This window comes from Phytophthora sojae (genome assembly GCF_000149755.1).
Source record: "Phytophthora sojae unplaced genomic scaffold PHYSOscaffold_3, whole genome shotgun sequence".
NCBI classification, from domain to species: domain Eukaryota; phylum Oomycota; class Peronosporomycetes; order Peronosporales; family Peronosporaceae; genus Phytophthora; species Phytophthora sojae.
This window is the reverse complement of record NW_009258117.1, coordinates 2,386,787-2,402,018: the sequence shown is the minus strand read 5'-3', so window position 1 is coordinate 2,402,018 and position 15,232 is coordinate 2,386,787. Positions and strand designations below refer to the sequence as shown.

Below are 15,232 nucleotides of genomic sequence, written 5' to 3'. Positions count from 1 at the left end.
GTACTTGGCGACGACACTTGAGTCAACTGAGCCAGTGCTAACACCACAAACGCCTCCTAAAAGCACTGCCAACACGTAATCCAAGCCACTTAATAGAAACATTACACCGCACCGTCCAAAGCAGCTCTTACTGATCAGCGTCGACGTATAGCGAACGATACTTCGCCTCGTTGCAGCGGGTGCATATTTGACCGGGTAGACACTGACGCTGATCCTGCTGTCGTCGTAGCTGGAGTAGCTGGAGCTGGAGCTGGCCGAATGGGTCGGAACTGCGTCGTAGGCGGCAGTCCCAGCGCTGAGAACACGATCGCGTCCATCTGCCGCTCCGCCAGCAGTGCCGGCGCGGGCGGGGCCGGTCTCAGCACCGGCCTCTTGCTCTTCCTCTTGAGCGCGCGCTGCTCCGACTTCTTCACGGACGTGAGCAGGCGATCCACCACGTCCTGCGGCCCCACGCTCTTCGGCCCGCGCTGGCAGACGATCCCCCGGGGCCGCATCTTCTTGCGCGCACTGGCCTTGTCGTCCGCGCAGCCGGCCACGATCTGCTCAGCGCACGCGCGCCACCGCCAAATAGTGCGGCGCCGCGTGTTGTACTCCTCCGGCGGCAGGTCCGGGTAGAACTTGTCGATCGTCTCGCGCACGTTCTTGCAGGCCGCCAGGTGCTCCAGCACCCGCCGCTTCTCGTCCAGCGAGAACGAGCTCCGCTTCACCACGCGCGGACCAGCAGCAGCAGCAAGTGCAGTGGCTGTCAGTGTAGACTCCTCTTGCTCGTCGTCGCTGCCGTCACTGCCAGCTCTTGAACCTGATCCTGATCCTGTCTCAAATTCTGCGTCTTCTGCATGAACCTGCTCTTCTTCAGGCCGGACGGACTGCTCCACGGCCATGGCGATGATGTCCTGGATGCCTCCTTCCTGGTCCTGGTCCTGGGCTCGGTCCTGGGCAACGTCGTCCTGAATCTCGCCGGCATTACCCAAATTCTGGTGTCGTCCTAAATTTTGGGTATCATCCTGCACCTGGTCCTGCGCGAAATGGGTCTCGCTCCTCCTGGGCCTGCCCCTCTGGAGCACAATGGGCTCGAACTCGGGCATTTCTCGCTCGTTCAGGCCCGTAGACGGCTCGTCCTGGTCGCCTGCGAGTCCGCGCGGCACTGGCGGCTGCGGCTTGGGCGCCTTGGGCTTGCGCATGCGCCGGCGCGCCGCGCCCTGGCGCGTGGAGGCGCCCGCCAGGATCTCGCGCGCGTTGCGCCGCCAGTTTAGGACGAGCCGCCGGCGCGCGTCGTAGGCCTCGGGCGGCAGCTGCGGGTAGAAGCACGCGATGGTCTCGCGCACGCGGCCGGTGGCGCGCAGGTGCTCGAGCACGCGGCGCTTCTCGTCCAGCGAGAAGGACGCGCGCCGCGGCGGGCAGGGCGATCTGCTAGTGCTATTAGTGCTGGTCATGGCCAGGCAATGCGCTGATGGGTGGACTGGTCCTTAAGTTTGGGGGGGGCGGGTTGGTGATGATGACTTTTGTGGAGGACGGTAGTGGCAATGTTGGAGCGGTCAAGCTCCTCCTCCTCTTCGATGTCGCTCCACTCAGCTGCATCACACTGACGCACGCACTCGAATCTCTCTGCCGGCTGAGCTCATATGTAGGACCAATAAGTTGCGTTTGAGCGACCTCGTTTACACGTGCATGCGTTGACATCTTCAGCGAGTAAACAGGTCGACCCTGCTGCAGGGGGCTGCATGTAGAACCTGCTTCATGAGTGATTGTATCCTGCAGTTCTTGTCTGTCTGTCTGTAGGCTTTACGCGCTCAGTCACCTCCTGCACTGCCAGATGGACTCTCCGTCGAATCCGCAAGTGTGTCCACTTCGAATCACAAAAGCAGTGTTGACAGTATTCAGGCAGCAACAACCTGCAAGGCGAGACTCCGACTGCAAGAAGCTCGACGTCTTTCGCCGTGTTGTGTGTGCCAGTATGATCGTTTTTTTTTCAATGAAAGGACAAGAGCTCTGTCTTTTTGCCAGAAACGGGCATGTTGAAGCGGATCCAGCTGCTGTGCAGATCTCACGCAGTGAACATGCGCAACTAATACAAAACGAGCATTTTCCCTGTTGTTAGAAAGTGGGGGGAGGTACTCCGTGGCGAGTATGTGTATGTGAGTGAGATGGAGGACGAGGGCGTCACTGCTCTCGAAGGTCTCGCTCCGGGAAGCTCAGCAGCATGGCGGTCTCCTTCAGCTCGTCGTACGTGGGCTCCGGGTGCGGGCTGTCGGTGGCCTGCAGCGGCTCCGGGATGTCGAAGTGCGGCGTCCTCTTGTCCTCGTTCGGGTCGTGCTCTCCCTGGTTGCTACGCGGTGACGGCGCGGATGCCCGCCGCGCGCGCGGAGTCGCGCCCTGCTTGCCGCGCTTGCGCTGCTCCGAGTTGCGCTGGTTCTGGTTGGCGCGCTCGCGGTGCATCTGGCAGAAGTTGTGCAGCTCGCCGTTGCGCTTCTTGGCGCGCGCGTTCATGCAGCGCGTGCTCTTGTACTTGCAGCGCAGCTCGTCGGGCGGGTCGGTGGCCTTGGCGGCCTCGGCGGCGGCCCGCTGCGCCTCGTAGAGCGGGTCGTAGGGCACGGCGACGCGCGCGCCCGAGGGTAGTTGAACGAGTCGGTGGCCGTCCTCGTCCAGCAGCACGCGGATCGGCTGGTTAGGAGGCGCGCCTGGGTCCATTGTGGGGTCTAGACTGGAAAACGGCGAGTGCTGCTGAGTCTGCTGCGGCTTGATTGCGGGTGCCAGCCAGCGCGCCAAGTGGGAACTGACGTATGACGGAGACGGGCGAGAGAAGGCGGCCGAGGACCGCTGTCGGAGGGCTCCGAGGTGGGTGTCGATCCGGCGGGCAGCTTGACTGACTTGGTCCAAACACGGCAATGGTCTCCGTTAGCGCCGAGTATATGTACCGCGGCTGCGTGAGACCGAGGCAAGGTCGGCCTGCCTCGTCCAGCGTGGCGCGCGATCTTTCGGCCATGTAAGCTCGAGCTGCTGCTTGGTCCTCGCTAATGAGCTCCAGCTCAGCTAGCTACTAAGTTATCTCGAGCTTTGCCGGCCGGTAAAAGCCTCATGCGACAGCGGCTCCGGCCACCAGGTCAACGTACCACCTCTCGCGCACGAGGTCCGAGGTCCAGCGGAACGTCGCGAGCGTCGTCGACAGCATTACGATCCATGGAGCGCCCGGCCTGGAGCCAATGCCAAATCCCCACCGAGCTGGCAATCCGCTGCCGGAGTTATCGCTGGCCTAGATCAGGTACCGCCCGGCACTTGAGTTGACTCGATATAACGAGTCACGGACCGGGCCAAAATTTCCCTGAGGTGTGCCACGCTCTATGGCCATGCTGACTCACGAGTCTCGCCATGATCACCTGCATCGCAGCGGTGGCAAGGCAAGATCGAGACTCGAGTGGTGAGTCGATCAGAGGGGAGGGCAGGGGCTCTTATAATGTCCACCAAGAACGGAGTCTCTAAAATCTACCAGGTGGCGGTGGATCCATCACCTTTGCTAACCGTCTTACTACGTCGAATGAAGTTGAAGCCTCAGCTGTTTTGCATGGTCTCGAGCAGCAAGTCCGCCTCCCACTCGTTCAACGGCGGGTCGGGGGAGTTGACCGGCACGGGGATCGGTTCGGGGAGGTCCGCAGCTTCAGATGACGACGACTGACGTTGCTGTCTCTGCTTGGCGTCGAAGCGGCTTTGGTTGGCGTTGGCGCGTTCGCGGTGGAACTCGTACAGGTTGTGCCGTTCGCCGTTCTTCTTGAGACTTCTCGGATTGGCGCAGCGACTGCCGGTGTACTTGCATAGGAGATCGTCCTGAGGACTGGACAGGGGGGTCGCCACGAAGTCCACGGGGACGCTCACGTATCCGCCCGACGGGTGCAACACGGGTCGGTGTCCGCCGCTGTCCGTGCGGTGCCGCTGCTCGGGTGTCGACGAGTCGTTCATCTTCTTGTGGTGATCGAAAGCGTAGGATAGTGTAGTGTGTCGTCGTCGCGTCTGATGCGGGCGGAAATGAAAGTGACGAGCTGAGAGTTGAGAGTTGAGCGCTGCGCCTTTGATATCGCTGCGATCCAAGGATTAGGACGCCCCGTCATCGAGCACCGCCTTGTTGGTGATTCAACGGGACGGTGTGTGGAGCGCGGCGCGTGGGGCTGGAGCTGCAATCTGATAAAACACGGTTTGCTCAGGTGCTCCATCGCATGCTGCGTGGAGAGGACGAGGCGTTGTTTATCCGTTGTCATGTCGGACTGCATGCGAGTCTCGGTGGGGCTTCGTTTCGAAGCTCCATTCGAAGCGGTGCTTGGGGCTTGTGGGATCCCACATGCAACTACGAAGGTAGCATGTGGAATCAGAGCCACAAAGTGAATAATTGCGAGCGCACGTGAGGGTTGCAAAGGCAATTTTTACGTCTCTGTATTGCCACGGACGCTAGATGAAAAGAAACACTCTTGTTTGCCTCTACGAAATACATCAAGGCGAGCATTTTTTCCCGCAAATATCGACCATCGAAAGATGACACTTCTTGGATTATTGGACTAGAACTTTTCCATTTCAAGTAGGGGTTTATACCCTCTCTCTTTCATGCATCCTTTGCTAAGCGATTGCTGCTATCGGTAGTAGGTCAGTGCCAGGCGGGGGTGACGTGCGTCGTGGCGGCCGCCGTGCGGCGCTGCTTGGCCTCGGCGCATTGCTGCAGGTATTTTGGGTCCTCTCGGAAGGCGAAAACGCGCGGGTCGACGCTTTCGACTCGAGCGCGGAGCTCCAGCCAGTTGTTGCGAGCTTGTTCCGCGTTGCTAGGCGCGGCGTTCGGTGCCTCAGCCGCTCCACCTTCTCCTTGTTCTTGCTGGGCGGGTTGAATGGCGTTGTCAGCATCTGCAGCTGCAACGTTTTTGGCGTTGTCCTCTGGCTGTTGCTGTTCGGCAGGTTCGGGTGCGGCGGTGGCGGGTGACGGCTCTACTGCGGCCGCTTCAAAGGAAGCGGAGGCGGGGGTGATCTTGGCACCGAAGACAGTGGCGAGAAGTTGCACCGACATTGGGAGCGGTAGTTGGTTGGTTGGTAGTGGCTTGTAGTGGTTGGAGGTGAATTCAATTGTGCCCAGTGCCTAACTCGCATTTTAGCCGAGTAAAAGTCTATCGAAGTCACCGATCTATCGAGCACCCATGTCATGGACACCAACAACCACTGTCTAGTACAGTGAGTGACTTTGATTGAATGGCCTAAGCGCACATCAGTCGATGAAAACTGAGGAGCGAGGGTATATACCTTTTCGCTAAGTTTACATAGTCAACTTATCGGTAGATTCTGTCAAATTAATGAAGTAATCACTACCGCGGAAGTGCCATGCACCGGACACCAGACAAATCCTTCAATGACCCTGAACAAACGAGCTAGCGCTTGGACTAATCCAGTCAAGACCGTTGAAGTCGCAGTCGTCTCAATGGTATAAACTCCTAAAATCGGAGCTGATGGTTGATCTCAGGGGGTGCGGCACCATCGTCACCGCCACAGCTTGAATCCCCATGGCTTTCCCGTTCAAAGCAGAGCTGCTCAACATTAACACAGTCGGACACGTGCTCAAGTTAAACGAAGACATGGGAACTGGTACACCTGTCGAAGTCGTGAAGGTTTGCTGTTTGACTCGTGCACTTGCAGCAGATAGCAGCTCAACCCTCGTCCACCTGTCCACCCGTCCTGTAAATCGAGACTAGCCCTTCAAGGATACTTGTACCAACACAATGCTCGGATGCAGCACCACCTGGTGCTATGTTAGTAACTAACAGCGGAAAAAGGCTGAGCATGCCAATTCCTGGGGATACGACTATTCCAAAAGCTTGATGGACAACGGGATCGGGTTCGACAACCGTAGTATCGCTACAACTTCAACGTAAACCCCAAGCTTACCCTCCGTCAAATAGCGCACCAGCTCATCACGGCTCACCACGATTCACGCAGCCCGCAACTCGCAGACCCACCTCATACTCGATCTTGCTCGATCGGACACACATCAACTCCAGTCCAAAATCCGCCCATAGGATGAAGTTCCTGTTTTCCGCTCTCGCCACCGCCGTCTCCCTCCTGGCCGCCGAAGCCGCCGACTTGTCGAATTGCGTGGCCGTCAACTTCACGGAGCGCGCCGCCGACTTCACGTCTCTCAACGCCGTCTTGGACCTGGCGGTGAGCAGCAACCTGCTCTCCAGCTTCATCGACGACCCGCTCGTCATCGAGGAGACGAACGTCGCGGCCGAGTCCTTTTCGCTGCTGGGCATGGACTTCACCTACACGACCGACATCAAGGACCTCAACATCACGGGCACCACGACGGTCGTGCCGCGCCACATCAACGTGACGTCGCACGACTCGCTCCAGCTCGGCGCCGACTTCTCCGGCAACCTGCAGGTCTCGAGCTCGAGGTTGCGCAGCTCAACCACCAATGGTACCAGATCTGCTGGACCGACATCCTGCACCCGGCCACGTGCTCCCCAGCCGTGATCGCCGTGGACATGACGCTAGGCCTCGACCTGCTCACGCTCGGACTCAACGGCACCTTCGACATGCTCGGCTGTGCCGCTGGAGTGGCCACCTCTTGACCTATGCGCTGACGGACCAGTTGGATCTGCTGCTCTCGCGGCTGCTCACGCGGTTCGTGGACGCGTCGATCCAGGACATCGCGGTGGGCTTCGACTCGATCACGGCGCTGGACGTGGCGTTCAAGGACGAGAGCGTGCTCATCTCGCAGCTCACGAGCGCGCTGCTGGACTTCTCGGCCGACGAGATCAACAAGAAGGGCGCGACCTACAAGGTCGTGGTTGAAATCGTGGACAAGGTGGCCGCAGCCATTCTCAACAAAGTGATCGAGGACAAACTCAAGCCGAAATTCGGCGCCACGTGCCTCGGAACGCGCTAAGAAGGCCGTAGTTCTGCTGCAGTTGTTAGGCTGGCAGCTCCGTTCTAACAATGCAAAATCCATGTCTGGTTTGACTCGTTTAAGGAGGATATGCACCGTAGTGGGATATCTATGCAGATCCTGGAGGATGGATCCCTCCCCCTCCTTTCATTTATCGGAGACCGTCGTCATGGCTGAGCAGGATGAAGAGGAGCGGGGGCCGCTGTTGACGAGTGTTGCGGTGCTGTGTCGGGAGGTTCTGCGGGTTGCAGTGGAGCGGCGGGTGTTGAGGACGATCGAGGGGTTCCTGGATGGCTCGCAGCGGTGCTGGTTCGATGCTGCGTGTGGGAAGTCGCTGAGGCTGGCAAAGCGGGTCTTTGCGCGAAAAGGGTGGAGTCAAGAGTTAGCTGTGGAGGGATTATGTCAGGCTGGGAGCATGGGTCGACTGGATGTCGTTCAGTGGCTGTGCGCGACAGGAGAGGAGGTGGCGGGCGCTCGGACGAGTGAGCTGGCGACGCAACAGAGCTTTTGGAGCGGGTCGTTGATGTCGGTAGCGGCTACGACAGGGCAGAGCTCTCTGATGCAGTGGATCCTACAAAGTGGAGTCCCAGTGGAGACGAAGGATCCTCAGGGCCAGACTGTCTTGCATCACGCCGCCAGGTATGGTCATGTGTCCACGGTGCAGCTACTACTAGAGAATGGAGCTCAGGCTAACGAAAGAGACGATAAAGGGCAAACAGCCCTGCATCTTGCTACTGGTGTGAACATGAGCGATCACCCCATGGCAAAAGGTCTTTCTACTAATGGCGATACCGTGGAAGCGTATCACAGCGCCATGACGAGATACTTGTTGCTTGTTCAGCTACTTCTGGACAATGGGGCTCGGGTGAACGAGAAGGATGGCAAAGGGCAAACTCCCCTTCACCTCGCTTCGAGTGTATGGACGAGAGATGCCTCTGTGGTGGAGCTGCTGGTGAACCACGGAGCGCAGAGTTTTGCCATTGATGACGCAGGTAGAACAGCACTAGACCACGCTACTGTCAATCGGCACTTTAAAGCGGTTGAGTTCTTCCTGACGAAGTGCTGCGGGGACGATCAGCCGCCGTTAAGGGATCTATGGAACGCTCTATTTGCTGCTGCACGCGCAAGTCAAGGCAACATTATCAAGGTTCTTGCTGAAGGGCTGCACGTCGATCTGTCTATCGTCAGCCGCCGCGGGAAAACCGCTCTTCTCGAGGGCGTTGCGTCTTGCTCGAAGGAGTCGGTTAAAGAGTTGCTGAAACAAGGTGCTGATGTGCATCAGTCTGACAAGTTCGGAGTGACGCCCGTTATGGACATGTCGACAATGCGATTTCGATATTGCGCACCTTCTTCTGCAAAATGGAGGAAGGGTACAAGATGTGGATGACGCTGGTCGAACCGCTTTACATTACGCGGCAGAAGGTGGAGGAGAAACTTGGATCTTAGTTTGCTCTTATGGGACTTTGTAGGATACGACGCAATCGTCGGTTTGCTTTTAAAGCATGGAGCTGATGTGGATTGCGTTGACAAGCGGGGGTGGACTCCGTTGCATTCCGCCGTGGCCAACGATCGTATTGATGCGGTAAAAGAGCTGGTCTCGAACGGTGCGAACGTCTCAGCGCAAACTCTCTCGAGCAAAACGGCGCTTGTTCTTGCATTGGAACGGAATTTCATCGAAGTATCCATACACTTGTTGGGAGAGAATTGGGCTGCTGCTGCGGTGCATGAGTATGAGGAAAAAACACTTGGTACTGACTATGATGAGTACTTGCTGGATCCAACACACATCCAATACGATCCATCCCACGATACGGAGGAAGGCTTTTGGCTGGATTCGCCGATTGGCCTGAAGCTGGTGGAAGGAGGGTACCCGATTAACGTTACCACAGAGCTCGAGCGATGGTCAAGACTAAACCATCCACACGTGATGAAGCTGTATGGAGTCTGCCGTCGACTCAAGTCGTCATTTTTCGTCCATGAGCGCTTTGCGTACCCATCTTTGTTTGGCTACTTGTTCGATTCCACGCAAAATGACAAGAACCAGGCTTTGTGGGGCAAGTTTTACGACGCTGCACTAGGTCTGCAGTACTTGCATGACCGAAACATTATCCATGGAGACCTCCATTGGGACAGTATCGGGATCTCAGCAAATGGGGCCGCCAAGCTTCGAAATCTGGGTAGCGACACCGTTCCAATACGTTATACCAGTAGTCATCGCAATGTGACAGCGGCGCCTGAAGTGATTTCAGGATTGCCGCCTTCATTCGATTCGGATATTTAAGCCTTTTCACTAAGCTATGACCCATGGAGCTTGGCGGCAAAATACCATGACACGGCCGTACTATCAGGAGTGCTTCCAGCTAAACCTTCGTCAATGACGTCTAGCGAGTGGCAGCTTGTCACGCGAATGTGCAGCTTCGACCCGTCCAGTCGCCCCTCTGCTTCCGATGTTGCTCGTCAGCTGCAAGTATTCACGCGCAGTTACAAGATCCTTGATAGTAGCTCCTCAAGTTATGACGAGGACACCATCGGAGATGAATGTATTGCCGAAAAGCTCGCTTGTCTTTCGACGATGCTCGCTAAGGTTGGCGAAATGTGTGAGGGCTCGAACACAATTGATACGATGAATCAAACCGTGTACGACCGACTAATGGATATATTCTCTTCGTTAAAAGAACTACACGTAGTTATCCAGCAATTTGGCGACATTCTGCGGTATTACCACAAGAGGCTTCGGAGTACGAGGTCTGTAGGAAAAGCCCTTGCTGCCCGCTTTGCAGCGAGTCGTCGCGATGTTGACGATACTTTCACAGTGCATCGAGATCTAGATTCGCTCATGGACAGCGCTCTCTTGCCGCGTTCGTCTGAGCTTCACCAGTGGCGAGACACGTGGCAGCGTCTGCGAAGCCAGCAGCAGCACGAGATCACTGAGAAGTTGGAGGATTTCCCAGCCCTGTTTGAAGACGTGAACGACGCAAAAGAGCGTGAAGAGCTGCTGACATATTTGCGCTTTGAGCTAAGCAACCATCCCACTCACTACGTAGGAAGCACCACATTCAACGTAACTCAAACGAAGGCGACGATAGCATCGATTGCTACTTTTCCCAATGAGAAGTAGCCTATGACGTGGAATTCGACAAGTTCGACGAGTTCAGTAGCGGTGCCTTTGGGTCGGTCCACCGCGGGCAGTGGAAGTACGCAGAAGTGGTGGTCAAGAAACTGAAGCTGGGGAATGATACACACAAGGACGCAAATTACGGGGATTCGTACGACGCTGAGTCTCTAAGTGCTAGCGTAAATGCACGCATGAGTGAAGAGGTCCAAGCCACTTTCCTGAACGAAGTGAAGATTTGGCACCAATTGTTCCACCCTCACGTGGTGCAATTGTTTGGCGCGTGTCATATCGGGCAGCCATTTTTCGTGTGTGAATACGCTGGAGGCGGGCAGCTGGACGAATATTTGCGAAAACACAAGGATGAAGTTTGGGTAAAACTGTACGAGGCGGCTTTGGGGTTGCGATATCTCCACGTGAAGCGCGTGGTTCACGGTGATCTCAAGTGCAATAACATTCTGATCGGGAGTGACGGCCTTGCCAAGTTGACCGATTTCGGACTGAGTACGTTGAATGCCAACGAACCTGAAAATGTTGAGGAGAGCGCGCCAGAAGTGGGGGCTATTCGGTGGAAGGCCCCTGAGGTGCTACGCGGTGAGAAGGCGACATTTGCGTCCGATGTTTACTCGTTCGGGATGTACATACTGGAGGCGGCGAGCGGAAAATATCCGTGGGAAATGACGATGGACCCTGTGGTTAAATATTATGTTCTGAAGGAGAAGAGGATCCCACAGCGTCCTGAGGAGTGCGGCGAAGAGCTGTACGCACTTGTGAAGCGAATGTGCCGCTTTGAACCGACCGAAAGAGTTGAGATGAACGAAGTCGTCGACACTCTCAAGGCATTCTGCTGAGAGTTCAAGAGCTAGCAGCAACACTATCTGATATTGTAAATTCCGGTATTAATCCAGGTTGGCGCATCGTACGTTGCACTCGTAACGCAAATGTCTCCGCATCTTTCAGTATTATTGGTAATTTTGTTCGGTCGTGTAGATGCCCATCTTCGCGCCGCATTAAGCTTTTGAACTGTGCGCTTCGCCGTGTTTTATCTTCCGAAAGTCAATTTTGCAGAGGTTGCGGACTTTGCAGAGGTTTGTGAACTTTTCATATGTTTAGCGCGTGCGGCAATGGCTAAATCGCAGTGATGAGTGGGTGTATTATTTCTCGGGCGTGGCAGCTAGACGTGGTTAACCAGTAGAAGTAGTAATTTGAGTGCGCTCTTTTTGTTTGGCTCGTTGCCATGGATAAACGGGCAAAACCTGCAATCGTTTAGTGTACTCAACCTCTACGACCTCCAATTTCAGGAGTCGGGGAGAAAGGTATTAGAAGAAAAAAATCTAGCGCTACCAACGGTATTTTGAACTAAGCGCGAGCTCTATCACCTAGCTAAGGAACTTCCGGAGATGCGGCGGTAACACTCACACCCGAGTAGCTTTGCGGTAGAAGCCGAAGTAGGCGAGATAGACCTTCGAGTCTCTGCTGTCATACCCACTCAGCTTCGATGCGACGGCAGCAGGAGTCAACCGTTCGTTAAACCAGCTTTTGAACTGCAGGTTCAGGAGGCGGCCGGTGAACGTCTCCATGTCGCTGGCTTTGGTCAGCTCGGCCTGGTGCTTCGCTCCACCAAGCATCCTGGCCAGCTGGACGTCGCCAAAGTGCCTCTGTAATGTCGTGAAGGCCGCTGTCTCGTCATCAAGCTTGGTCACGTACGACGCCCAAATCGCAGTCACCGGGCTTTGAAAAAGCCCCGTTCCTTCCCTTTTGAGCTTCAGAAGGCTGAAAACACGGTCGATGGATTTCGCTTGGGCACTCCAGTCTTTGAGCAAAGCCTCCTCCAGTCCACAAGCCACCACTCTAGTGCCTGCTACTTCCTTCGCAGGAATGAGCAGCTTGATCACCAGAGCTCCATCGTCGTAGGGCGTCTTTAGCCGCACCAACAGTAAATCATACGGGTCCTTTCCCAGAGTGCGCGCGTAAGCGATCCAAGTGTTCAAAACTGGGTTTCGCAGCAGCTTGTTCGAGCTTCAGCAGCTTGAAAACATCGTCGACGCTTTTGCCACCGTGCTCCCAATAGCTCCACTGCATTTTCTCGAACTTGTCCACGATCATCATCATCCTGCCGACCCCCTTGCCCTCAACGAGTATCTTGGCCAGACCGGCGTCGTCGTAGCAAGCCTTCAACGCCAGAAACACCGTCTCATCCAGATTCGTTACGCCGCCCAGCTGATCCATGTAGAGCATCCAAGACCTAACTGCCGGGCTCTCGAAGAGTTTGATCCCTGTCTCGTCAAGCATGAGCAGTGTGAACACATCGCCCGCCGTTTTGCCACTAGCCAGCCACTTTGTGAACAGGTCCTCCTCCAGTTTCTTGGCGAGAGACCTGGTGTAGGAATCTTTAGCAACACCGATCATGTTGGCCAGCCCTTCATCGCCGTAGCGAGCCGTCAGCGTTGTCACCATCGTCATTTCAGCCGCTTCGGGGTTCTTTTTGCTGGCTTTCGCCACGGCAGCGGCCCACTTTTCAAATTGTTTGCTGCCGAAAAGTTTTCTCCTGCCTGCTCCACCTTGAACTGGGTGAAGAGGTCGTCGGCGGACTTCGCCTTGCCCAGCTTGAGTTTGTCAAGGAGTTTCTTCGCGGGCGCACTGACCATCTCCACCACGGGCTTTGTTAGTTCAGCTACAGCCGCGGGTTCAAATGCCCGGTCTTCGGAGATGTCGCCATCGTCTTCGCTCGTCATGTCAAACACCGTACAACCCGGGTGTCATGAAAGCTTCTGTGGTGGTTAATGGGCCGACCCGCCGGGGTCATTCCCGAATCCAAGGCCGTCGAGTCACCACGGATGCACCCCACGTAAATGGCGACAACCAGTAGCCAAGCTTGGGCGGCTTGGACTTGGTGGCCATCGTGGAAGGTTCGGTGACGGGAAACAGGGCTTTGGAGGCCGACGGTAGGTTGGCAAGTGAGAGCGTGCTACAGGTACGAATGGTTATAAAGTTCGACTCATCGGGTGCAAACCAAGAGCGATGCAGTCATTCGTAAGCGACAAAGTAAACTTTCAGTGATATTGCATCTTGCACCATTTGTGGTATGATGGTGCTCGCCGGTAGATTGGAGAACAAAAGCGTGCTACGGCTCGCATCACGCTTTAGCACTCGTAGACTACGAGTGCTTATAGAGATCGAGTCATCGGATCGGACGTTTTGCATCGACAGTGCGGCAAACTCTTGTAAACGACAAAATATACTTCGGTGCCGTTGCTGCCACGTGACGTGCAAATTGGGTTTATTTAAGTCCTGGTATAAATTGATATAAATTGAAGTCTGCGTATGATGCATCCGTAACGCAAAATACGTGCATCTTTCAGAACTTTCTGTTAGCCTTTTTTTAATCTGGCCAAGAAGAATCGATTCTACTTCAGAAAATCAAACAGATCATCTTTATCCGGTCCCACGTTGAATGGGTCTCATTCGTGAAGTTGAGCGTCTACACTGTGACTATCCACCTCTGTAGACCCCTCGAGGTCGTTGGCAGTCAGCGATGGCAGCGATGAGCATACCAACAACTGGATGGCGTTTTAAACACTCTTAAAAGCAAAATAAAGTTGCTTACTAGTACTGTATAATAAATAAAAACTTGAAACTTGACATAAGCATAGATGAATGCAGCGGACCGTGGCGATTCGTTCACAACGGTTTTTAGTTTGACTTCAAATCTTCGATCAACCTCTTTCTTAAGTCAAGCCAAGCCAGAGGTGAGTCTACACCAAACCTTGTAGAAATCCAAGTACCCCAAGACAACTTTTGGGTCCGCTCTGTTGTACCCGACCACCTTCGTAGCGACCTGATTAGGAGTCAAATTTTGGTTGAACCAGATCTTGAACTGCAGGTTCAGCAAGCGGCCGGTGAGTGTCTTCACGCCCTCAGACTTTGCCAGATTATTCGCATCGGCAACCATCCGGGCGCGCTGGACGTCGTCAAAACGTTCCCATAATCTCGTGTACAGCATTGCGTCGTCGTTGAGCTTGATCGCGTACGACGCCCAGAATGCTGCTGCCGGACTCGTAAACAGGTGACTCCCGTCCTCTTTGAGTTTCAGAAGGTTGAAGACATCGTCGATAGATTTTCCCTTGCTCTTCCAGTACTTAAACAGCGCCTCCTGCAACCTACCGGCAGTTGCTGCAGTGCTCGGAGCTTCCATCGCCTGGATCAGCATCTTCACGAGCGCCTCTTCGTCGTAGGAAGTCTTCAGTCGCGAGAGCAGCAACTCGTACGGGTCCTTCCCCAGCCTTCTCACGAAGAAAATCCAAGTGTCTAAACTCGGATTTTGCAGCAATTTGCCGCTTTCCTTGTCCAGTTTCAGCAGATTGGACACGTCGTCGGCGGGTTTTCCGTCGCTCAGCCAACTGCTAAATTGCACCCTTTCCAGCTTATATCATTAGGCGTCAGCGTCCGCCAGCATTTTCGCCAGAGTTGCGTCGTCGTGGCGGGCCTTCAACGCCAAAAACATCGTCTCATCTGGATTTTTCACTCCCAGCTTAGCCACGTAAGTACGAGATCCAAGAGTTCACTGCCGGGCTCTCAAACAATTTGCTCCCTTTCTCGTCGAGCTTGAGAAGCGTGAACACTTCATCTGCCGATTTGCCACTAGCCAGCCAGCTTGTAAGCTGGGCCTCCTTCCAGGTTCGTGGCGATAGACCTGGTCGTGTAGGAGCGTTTAGCTGCGAAGAGCATGTTGGCCAGTCCTTCATCACCGTATCGAGCGGTCAACGTTGTCGCCATTGCCATTTCAGCAACTCCGGGGTCCTGTTTGCTGGCTTTGGTCACAGCGTTGGCCCACTTTTCGAATTGTTTGCTGCCGAAAATGTTTTCTCCTGCCTTGTCAACCTTGAGCCGGGTGAAGAGTTCGTCTGCAGACTTCCCATTGCTCAGCTTGAGTTTGTCGAGGATTGTTTTCGCGGACCCACTGATCTTCTCCACCACGGGCTTCGCTAGTTCACAGATTCAAACGCCCGGTCTTCGGAGACCTTGTCATCATCTTTGCCCGCCGTGGTCCTCAAATACCCTACACCCCGGCTATCAATGGTGATGCTTAATGGGGCTACTCGCGGAGGCTAACGAGTCGAAGGTCGCCGAGTCGTCACGGGTGCATCCCACGTAAATTGCCGCAACCAGTAGGGAGGCACAGTAAAGCTTGATCGGCTTGGACTTCGTCT

General features: G+C 55.3%; 8 protein-coding genes across 8 annotated transcripts; 3 read left to right on the top strand and 5 right to left on the bottom strand.

Annotated features, from left to right (window-relative positions):
• Positions 1-134: 134 nt before the first annotated feature.
• Positions 135-1,433, bottom strand: PHYSODRAFT_493586 (hypothetical protein; the record flags this gene model as incomplete). The annotated part of the gene is made up of 2 exons (XM_009524392.1): positions 135-701; positions 1,065-1,433. The coding sequence occupies 2 exons, from the start codon at positions 1,431-1,433 to the stop codon at positions 135-137; spliced, it is 936 nt and encodes a 311-aa protein (XP_009522687.1).
• Positions 1,434-2,349: 916 nt separating this feature from the next.
• On the bottom strand, positions 2,350-2,670 carry PHYSODRAFT_464335 (hypothetical protein; the record flags this gene model as incomplete). Its single annotated transcript, XM_009524391.1, has 1 exon — positions 2,350-2,670. A coding segment is annotated over one exon (321 nt), but the record flags the coding sequence as incomplete, so codon positions are not given.
• Positions 2,671-3,546: 876 nt separating this feature from the next.
• PHYSODRAFT_494550 (hypothetical protein) lies at positions 3,547-3,951 on the bottom strand (the record flags this gene model as incomplete). Its single annotated transcript, XM_009524390.1, has 1 exon — positions 3,547-3,951. One exon carries the CDS (start codon positions 3,949-3,951, stop codon positions 3,547-3,549), a length of 405 nt encoding a protein of 134 aa, XP_009522685.1.
• Positions 3,952-4,627: 676 nt separating this feature from the next.
• On the bottom strand, positions 4,628-5,038 carry PHYSODRAFT_328139 (hypothetical protein; the record flags this gene model as incomplete). The annotated part of the gene is made up of 1 exon (XM_009524389.1): positions 4,628-5,038. One exon carries the CDS (start codon positions 5,036-5,038, stop codon positions 4,628-4,630), a length of 411 nt encoding a protein of 136 aa, XP_009522684.1.
• Positions 5,039-6,039: 1,001 nt separating this feature from the next.
• On the top strand, positions 6,040-6,910 carry PHYSODRAFT_328138 (hypothetical protein; the record flags this gene model as incomplete). Its single annotated transcript, XM_009524388.1, has 3 exons — positions 6,040-6,402; positions 6,447-6,578; positions 6,614-6,910. 3 exons carry the CDS (start codon positions 6,040-6,042, stop codon positions 6,908-6,910), a joined length of 792 nt encoding a protein of 263 aa, XP_009522683.1.
• A 523-nt stretch (positions 6,911-7,433) lies between these two features.
• Positions 7,434-7,664, top strand: PHYSODRAFT_493967 (hypothetical protein; the record flags this gene model as incomplete). The annotated part of the gene is made up of 1 exon (XM_009524387.1): positions 7,434-7,664. A coding segment is annotated over one exon (231 nt), but the record flags the coding sequence as incomplete, so codon positions are not given.
• A 2,071-nt stretch (positions 7,665-9,735) lies between these two features.
• PHYSODRAFT_558553 (hypothetical protein) lies at positions 9,736-10,873 on the top strand (the record flags this gene model as incomplete). The annotated part of the gene is made up of 1 exon (XM_009524386.1): positions 9,736-10,873. Exon 1 carries the CDS (start codon positions 10,217-10,219, stop codon positions 10,871-10,873), a length of 657 nt encoding a protein of 218 aa, XP_009522681.1. The 5' UTR covers positions 9,736-10,216.
• Positions 10,874-11,437: 564 nt separating this feature from the next.
• PHYSODRAFT_264473 (hypothetical protein) lies at positions 11,438-12,757 on the bottom strand (the record flags this gene model as incomplete). The annotated part of the gene is made up of 3 exons (XM_009524385.1): positions 11,438-11,941; positions 11,970-12,536; positions 12,584-12,757. The coding sequence occupies 3 exons, from the start codon at positions 12,755-12,757 to the stop codon at positions 11,438-11,440; spliced, it is 1,245 nt and encodes a 414-aa protein (XP_009522680.1).
• Between the last annotated feature and the right edge of the window lie 2,475 nt (positions 12,758-15,232).